Genomic DNA, 9,394 nt, shown 5'->3' on the forward strand with positions numbered 1-9,394 from the left:
CTTATTTTAAAAATTATTTTTAACTTTTTAGTTCGATGTTCTTTAAAAGCGTGTTTTTTAGTTTTTTTAAACTATATTTAATAACACGCTTATATTAGTTTCACATGTATGTGTGATGTGTGTTTGTAACTTTCCACGCGGCACGTGTTATTATTCTCGAGTATCCCGTCGTCTAGACTAGACGACGTAACGCATTCACCCCACCCCGCTCACCAATCGCCGGCAACACTAATTCTGTATAATTTTATATTTTTGGTTTTCGTACCCGTACACCTGTGCGTGATATTAATGAGGGCCCGACGCTTTTTTTCACAATACTACTAATATTTTTCGTTCATTATTGTTTAAAGTTAATTTTAAAAATTATTTTCAACTTTTCAGTTCGATGTGCTTTAAAAGCGTGTTTTTTGGTTTTTTTTAACTATATTTTTATAATCATATTGTGATAATATAAAAAATTGTGTTGAAAAATCGACAACTGGATTCAACTACTACACTTANAAATTGTGTTGAAAAATCGACAACTGGATTCAACTACTACACTTAGATCAAATCGATTGGACACGATAACGATCATATAACAATAAGAAAAGAGATATATTGTGTCTCACATAACATTGGGGGTAGAGATAATTGCAAGGTGTGAGAGGTGTCCCGTCGACGTTTCGGTACACGTGACGAACATCAAATCTATTTACCTGCCTATTCGTAACGATTTCTCAGGACAACACTTATGGTCGATTCACATTACACGGAACACGTCAACGTCACGTTACAGATCAGCAGCGTCACGTCAAAATAATTGACATTGTATTTATGTGATGTTGACGTTACGTAACGTGGCCGGTGTATGTGATATAAATACATTGTTAAATATTAGTATCAGTGTCTTGACGTTGACGTTCTGTATAGTGTGAATCGACCTTTATTGGTAAAATAAACGTCACCTGATCTTATTATACAGGGTGTTCAGTAAGTCAGGAAACGGGTTTCTATTGTTCTCATTGTTTGTAACAATGAGAACAATAGAAACCCGTTTCCTGACTTACTGAACACCCTGTATATATTATACTCAATGGGTTCATGACACGTTTTTATATTCGCTATTTAGGCTGCGTCAAAGTCATTGTAATTTCCACCTTTTGTTTTTACATTTTTATCGAAATTTTATCGTTATTATTAAAATGAGATATATTTATTGAAAATGAAAAGCATAATTGTAAAATCACAGTTCACGCATAACTAGTAGATAAAACTTTTGTTGACAAACACCCACGTACTTAAAAGTGAAATTTTTAAGCTACTGTTATCTCACCGTCATTTGATATTGATATCTAGGATGCAACCTAATCTAACATTCACTATGAGTCTTAAATCATCGCTTTTAAGAACAAATTTATGAGGAAGGAATGTTCATAATCGTGTCAATTATGAATATTCGCTAACCGATATACTCTTAAAAACATGCATAATGATATAAAATCTATAAGTACGAAATTATAGGCTCAACAAAATTTGTCCTCCACAATTTTATTCAGAATGAATACCGAATTAGTTTTTCTCAAAAAATAAACTGAAAATCTGAAAAATTATATTGATTTCTTCTAAAAAAACTATCTTATATATTACATTCTCAACAGCTGCTATAGTTGATATTATAAATTTGAATTTTGTTCTAGAATTGCATATTATATTATAGAATATCTTTAATGAAAGTATTATCTTTTATGAAAGTATATTATTATTATTATCAATGTATTTATTTAAGACCTTAATGCTGTTTTAATCAAACTCATTAATAAAGTTAAAATCTAAAGTATCATAAAAATTATTTCAAAAAAATTTTAAATTCTCTTTAGTTTCGATGCGAAGCTGAGAAGGTATTTTTTTTTTTATAGGTGCTTATAGAATTAAAAACTAGAGTTTATGATGCATATACCAACATAATCGGTTCACTGAGATTTGAGAATTTTTATGGGTAGACATAAAAAGGTTAACATCTTCTCAGCCACGCACGTATTAAATATAACATTGAACTTTTTTTTTTGTGTTTATACATAAATTGGATAAAAAAACAAAATTCTTATACTTAAAAAACCAGCACAGTGTGTTCGCGGCTCAGTAGGGAAGTGGCATAGTTGGGTCAAGTGTAATGATATCTGACAGTGATTAAAAACACTGTCATAAAAAACGCTTTGATGCAAATCTGTAAATAGTATTTAATTTTAAAAAATTGGTGGATTAGTGCAAAAGATACATTATCTGGATTTGTAGTACTTATATTCAAAAGTATACTATAGCAATTAAATATAATATGAAATTGACGATTAATAACTTTGTATTTTTTAAAAAAAATATAAAATAGTATATATTGATACTTCTATAAAAATTAAAGGGCTTGATGCAATACTTAATTAAATTTTTTTTTTTTTTACTTAAGAATAAATACACTTAACTACAAGGAAATCAATAATATACTTTTCTAAATCAACTTTTTGCGCCGTTTTCAAATCTTCAATTAGACTATTACTATCAAAATGTCATTTTATCGGCCCTTTAAAGATTATTTTATGAAAGTTTATAGTAAAAAGAAGTTTAATTTATTACCATAACATTTAGTTTAACTCGTTTGAAATTGACATTATAAAATAGAAAATGCTATGAGAATTGAAAAATGGTATTTATATAAAGAGAAATGGGTTTAAAAAAGTATGTCTAATGAATTTAGGACTTAATTATTATTTCTCATAAAAAAATTGTATTAATCCATACATTTTCCAAAAAGTTATAGCAAAATAAAGTTAAATTGTGAAATATAAAACCGAAAATTTTCACACAAAAATAGCATTTGGTAGCATTTTCACCGTGAAGACAAAATAAAGTCCGAAATTTTTTTTCCATAATAAAGAATATTACATTAGCTTTAATTTGAGATGTATATAAAATTGTTAGTATTTCCTAAACACTTTCAAAATTTAAGTTGAAAATGTTAATTTTTTGTAAAAAAATTGTCATTTTAAATCCCCTCCTGTGGGCAGGTAAAAAGTCAGATTTATAAAAAAAATATACAAAATGATAGGTAAAGACATCAGTATCTATGAAAAAAAAAATTATATTGATTTGTTCATTTTTAAGAAAGTTATGGCAATTTTAAGTAATAAAAATTGAAAAAATGTCGAAATTTAGGGATTTTTAAATTTGTAATTTTTTTGGATATTCCCCCCATTTACGGGAAATAAGGGAAATTATTTCAAATTTGAGGGTAATGTCTTCGAATAGATAGGACTTATGATCTTTTGACGTATCGTTGAAAAAATCGGTTCGATAATAGCTGAGAAAATTGGTAACAGATAAAAATAAAAAACACATCACAGTAAAATTAATACCTTCTCAGCTTCGCATCGAAGCTAAAAAAATAGTCATAAAATTAATATTTAAAGTTACATAAGTTGTACAAAAGCTGATACTCTCATAATATATAAGAGCTGAACATCAAAAATATTTCTTATACCTTATATTGAGATAAATATGTAATTAAAAATATTAAAAGTAAACTTTATCAGTATTACAATTATTTTTTGAACTAAAAAAAAATATTACGCATTATTTGATTTTTTACGAAATTTTTATTTTGAACTTATTGCATGCATTATTCATTTTTTGTGCTGATAGGAATTGTATACATTAAATAATCGACCATGTAAAATAAGATATGTGTTGACGCATCTGTTGTTTCATTATCCAATTCGTTCGCCTTATCAATACTTGTCACGTTGTGAATACTAGATAAGGATGTTTCAATTTTTACAAATCCAAGTTCTGCAAACTTATCATCATTTACCAAATCTTCTTCAATTTCGTCCAAATCATTTGTTCCATTCAAAGTTTTGTATATATCATTTTTACATAATTTATCTACGTAATAAACACAATTAGTGTCTAATGCAATCATTATTATTATAAATTTTAATGAAAATGAAAAAAATTCTTTTTATTTTTCAAATAAAGTTCTTTCCAAATTTTCCAGGTGAATTTTTTTTAAGTTAATATAAAGTTTTAATATTGTTTATCCTAAGTAAAACATTGACATAGAAAATCTAACAACACAAAATAAGGTGATGTTTTACGTCAAAAAAAAAATTATTTTTTATAATTTTGGGAGCTTTTAATATAGAAGAAAAGTTGTCGGAACAAATTTTTAATATATTTTTGAAGTTTGGAGTAATTCTGGAATATTTACAAAAGTTTAGATAAAAAAATTCTACTATCTTTACATATATTTTAAGGTTAGAACTATTCCTGTATAAAGAAAAATGATTTGATTTTTAAAAAGTATATCGTATGAAAATAATACGTATTAAGTACTTAATATGAATTTTTAAGTACTTGTATGAATTTTTTCCTTTTTTTAAAGTTATGCCGATTTTAAAATGTGTAAATTTACCGATTCTAAAATTAGTACAAAATGATTGGTAAATACCTCATGTATCTATAAAAAAAGTGTTATTGATCCATAAATTTTTCAAAAAGTTATGGCATATTTAAGTAAAAACAAATTGAAAAAATGTGGAAATTTAGAGATAAATTTGTAATTCTTTTAGAGATATCTCCCATTTACAGTTAAGACGTTTTTCAATTTTCAAGGTGTCTTCAACTAGATATAATTTGAACTAGATATGATTTTTTAATATCAACAAACAATATCGTTTAAAAACTAACTGAGGAAAATTGATACATACACAAAAATTACACCAATTTAGTAGTTTTTTTTAATGAACAATAAAAATATTTTTACTGGGGTTATCAAATTATATGAAAGTATAGATACCATTAACGTCATACAATCAAAAAAATGAGGTATACATTAAAAAGTATTTTTAGTATCACATAATTTATAAAAAATTCTTTTTATTATACCTCAACTAATAATTTTTTTCAAGAATAAATACCTAAAAAAAACCATGGCTAAAAATTAAATTATTCACCTATATTGCTTGGCTAATTAATAAACGTAAAAACTGAATTTTTATTTATTAAATATTAATAATTAATAGTTGGAATAATTTATTATTCTAAAATAATGAAAAAATAAACATAAAAACAACATACCAATAACAGCATCAGTCAAAAATTTTCTTTGTCGTATATTGCCTCGTTTCCTTTGTTTGTGCAAATGCATTTGTGAAATAATCAAATCTTTGTGTTTTACTAGTTGGATAATATAGTTTTTCACTTGATTTCCATAATGAATAATACTGTTGTAGTTAAAATAGAAATTATCCTCTGTAATTGTAATGGTTGGTTCCCTTTCCAACTTTATGCCTTTGTGAAACGAAGCATATTTTAATGATTCAAAATGATTGATGAGTATATTATTATTAGTAATTGGCCAATTACTATCAAAAACTTCCAAAAGTTGTTTTATTATTTTTTTACAGTAGCTAACTAAATCATAACATGTCTCTTCTAAAATATTAAGATCTTTTATTTTATTCAGATATTCTATTACTGTATTGGCTAATGGTGTAATAAGTGGACAAATATTTTTATTGTAATACCATGAGTTTATATTGGAAGTTGTAAGACTAATAAGAAGATTATAATATTTACTTAATAATACTAAACAAGGATATAATATAAATCTTCTAATTAGTTTTTGAAATGATGCTACATGACGATGATAAAAATGGAATTTTATGAATCGAAATGCATCTGATAAAGTTAAATTACTACCGTCCGCACATTGTATATTTAAGGGAGTAAATCGCAGAAGATTTAAGTAATCGTGTGCTACGTTCGCTTTAATTTGTCTTTTTTGAGATCCATCCATAAAATTATTTTCATTTTCAATAGGTTGGTAGGTGAATAAATCATAATGGATTATATTTTTTGGATAAAATAAATGTTTAGAGTTATGTGTACATGAGTTAGTATTTATTTCCTTCGTAATTTTATTTTCTAGATCCTTAGTTACCAAAATTAATTGCTCCATATTTAGTGTGCAAGATTCATCTATAATTTTTGGATATACTACAAATTTTGACACCACTATTTCATCATTACATTCATTTCTAATATAATGAAATAACTGTGCCGAAATATGTTCATGAATCTTCTGGTACCCTTCCAGTAATAGCAATATCTTATTTTCTTTTGTATTTTCATTAGATATGTTTATACTAATTATATTGACTGACCCTGATACATTGTTTAGATATAAATTTACAGCCATCAAGTCTCTCGCGTAATAATCACTTTTCAAACAGTATAATTCTGCAAGCATCAATAATATGATATCACTATGAGACTGAATTGCTTCTCCGTATTTTTTTAAATCTTCTTCAGAGATATTTTCGACAGTTTTATTAAAGCGTAACAAATATCGTTCACAATATATAAAATAACTGAATATGTATCTTGAAAAATTGCAATGACGTTCTTTTACGGATGTGCTTACTGCTGATAAGTTAACTAATAAACAAGTTAAAATAGTAAAATAAATCATTTTTAAAAAATATGTTTAGAAAATGCAGTAAAATAAAAATTAAAAAATAGATTTACTAAATCGTAGTGTTACTTGAATATATAATTTTTATTACACGACCTTTTAAAATGACTAAAGTTCTTTCGAATTAATTTGAAAGTAAACAATTTTTATAGAAATAGATCATTGAATTTTATCATATTTACATTTTTATATATAATTTATTTATCTCTGTATTTTTTTTTTAAATTAGTTAATTTAAATAAATATTAAAATAAATGATGGAACTTTAAAATCCCATATTTAATTCTTATACAGGTGTTGTAACTTATGATCGACTGAAAAGTTTGTGTTTATTTATTTATATTATCATTTTTACAGTTTGTTTATAAGTTAAAAGCAATTTTTTAGCTTCGATGCAAAGCTAAAAATGATGTTTTTTTTTATGTCTGTTACCACTTTATCTCAGCTCTCACTGGACCGATTTCTTTTAACAATACGTCAAAAGATCACAAATCGTATCTCATTGAAGACATTACACTTAAAAATTGAACATTTTTCTTTCGTTCCCCGCAAATGGGGGAAATCTACAAAAAAAATTACAATTTCTAAAATCGGTAAATTTGGTCATTTNACAAAAAAAATTACAATTTTTAAAATCGGTAAATTTGGTCATTTATTCACTTTTCTTTTCTTAAAACTTCCATAACTTTTTCAAAAATCAACAAATCAACATATTTTTTTTTATATTAAAACCTTAGATATTTCCCTTTCATTTGATATCATTTTTTTGAATATATAATACTTAACCTGCTCACAGAGAGGGATTTAAAATAGTAACTTTTTTACAAAACTAACTTTTTCAACTTAACTTTTGAAAATGTCCGGATAAACTGCGTCCTTTAAATTATATCAAATTAAAGCTTATGTTATGTACTATAAATTGAAAAAAAAAAAATTTGTCCCGACACATTATCTTCTACATGCAAACGGCTACCGCAGTTTAAAAAATGGTATTTTTGTGTTAAAATTTTCGATATTAAATTTTCAACTTTAAAATGCTATAACTTTTTAAAAAATGTATGTATCAATACAATTTTTTTTTTCTAAATACATTTTAAGTACATATTTCATTTGACATACATTTTATTAAAATTGGACAATTTCCTCTTATACAGTGTTGTATTTAAATATCACTTTGTTGTATTTAAATTATGGAACAATCTTTTTGTTCTAATTTATAGTTATAGTAGTTTAATAATAACGCAAAATGTAGTGAATAAAGATATAATCAATCAAAATAAAACATATAAAATATTGATACACTTAAAAACGGATAAATAAATAATACACAAAATAAAAAAACACAGCACAGGTGGGTCGCGGCACAGTGGTGACGTGGCATAGTTGGATCAAGTATAATGATATCTGACAGTGATTAAAATCACTATCAAAAAAAAACGCTTCGATGCAAATCTTTAGATAGTGTTTAATTTTAAAAAATTGGTGGATTATTCCAAAAGCTTCATAAACTGCTAGTTCCTTATTAATATCCTGATTAAGATAAAGTATGTCGAATGAAAAAGGGATTATTAAAAAATAGTATTTCCCATAAAAAAATTATATTGATCAATACACTTTTCAATAAGTTATAGCATTATAAAGTTAAAAATGTAAAAAATAAAATTGAGAATTTTCACACAATAATAGCATTTGGTAGCCATTTTCACCGTGAAGATAAAATAAAGTCCGAAATTTTTTTTTTCCATGATAAAGTATATTACATTAGCTTTAATTTAAGATATATATAAAAGTGTCAGACCTTCCGGAACAATTTCAAATGTTAAGTTGAAAAAATTAATTTTTTGTAAAAAAGTTGTCATTTTAAATCCCCTCCTGTGGGCAGGTAAAAAGTCAGATTTATAAAAAAAATATACCAAATGATAGGTAATGATAGGTAATGACATCATGCATCTATAAAAAAAAGAATTATATTGATATGTTTATTTTTAAAAAAGTTACGGCAGTTTTTAGTAAAAAAAATTGAAAAAATTTCGAAAATTAGCCATTTTTAAATTTGTAATTTTTTTGGAGGTTTCCCCCATGTACGGGGAACGAGGGAATTTTTTCCAATTTTTGAGGGTAATGTCTTCGACTAGATACGATTTGTGTTCTTTTGACGTATCATTGAAAGAAATCGGTTCGGTGAGAGCTGAGAAAAAGTGGTAACAGACACAATAAAGAAAAATAAAAAAAAAAAAACACATCTTAGTAAAACCAATACCTTCTCAGCTTCGCATCGAAGCTAAAACTTGATGTCACAAACGTACCACACGGGAAGAGATTACCTTCGGTACTCCCGAGGTCTTCTCTTTCTTTCCCCCTTTCCAATTCATTCCATTTCATCTTATACAGGGTGTTCAATAAGTCAGGAAAAGGGGTTTCTATTGTTCTCATTGTTTGTAACAATGAGAACAATAGAAACCCGTTTCCTGACTTACTGAACACCCTGTATACTAAAATATTTTGTTTGTCTTTTTATAAAATTCATATAGTAATCATTTTCAAAAAGGTTTATAAATATTTACTTCCTGATCTAGTAACAATAATTCGGGGAATTACAATTAATCCAAAGATTACAAAAGTGTTCTACTTCTAGGTTTACAAATAATAGACTATATTATATTTTAGTAATAATAGATCAAGAGATTCATAATGCCATAATTTTCAAAAATGTTTATAAATATTTACTTCTTGGTCTAGTAACAATAATTTGGGGAATTACAATTAATCTAAACATTACATAAGTGTTCTACTTCTAGATTTACAAATAATAGACTATATTATATTTTTGTAATAATAGATCAAGAAATTCATAGTTAAACCAAACATTACAAAAATGCTTTGTTT

The 9,394-nt window shown here is 25.7% G+C and overlaps 1 protein-coding gene across 2 annotated transcripts in view; it reads right to left on the minus strand.

Moving 5' to 3' along the window:
- Window positions 1–6,593, minus strand: part of LOC126907016 (uncharacterized) — a 47,372-nt gene extending 40,779 nt beyond the window's left edge. Inside the window, exons 1-2 of one of the 2 annotated variants that reach the window (XM_050688008.1) lie at window positions 5,110–6,588; window positions 2,959–3,915 (exon numbers count right to left, since the gene is read on the minus strand). In XM_050688008.1, coding sequence (XP_050543965.1) covers window positions 3,650–3,915; window positions 5,110–6,505 — 1,662 coding nt within the window. In that variant the 5' untranslated portion in view covers window positions 6,506–6,588 and the 3' untranslated portion in view covers window positions 2,959–3,649. Of the gene's footprint in view, window positions 1–2,958; window positions 3,916–5,109 lie in introns of those variants that run through there. The other variant, XM_050688007.1, reaches the window with a different exon arrangement.
- Between the last annotated feature and the right edge of the window lie 2,801 nt (window positions 6,594–9,394).

This window comes from Daktulosphaira vitifoliae, unplaced genomic scaffold, assembly GCF_025091365.1.
Source record: "Daktulosphaira vitifoliae isolate Bord-2020 unplaced genomic scaffold, ASM2509136v1 Scaffold_5, whole genome shotgun sequence".
Lineage (NCBI taxonomy): Eukaryota > Metazoa > Arthropoda > Insecta > Hemiptera > Phylloxeridae > Daktulosphaira > Daktulosphaira vitifoliae.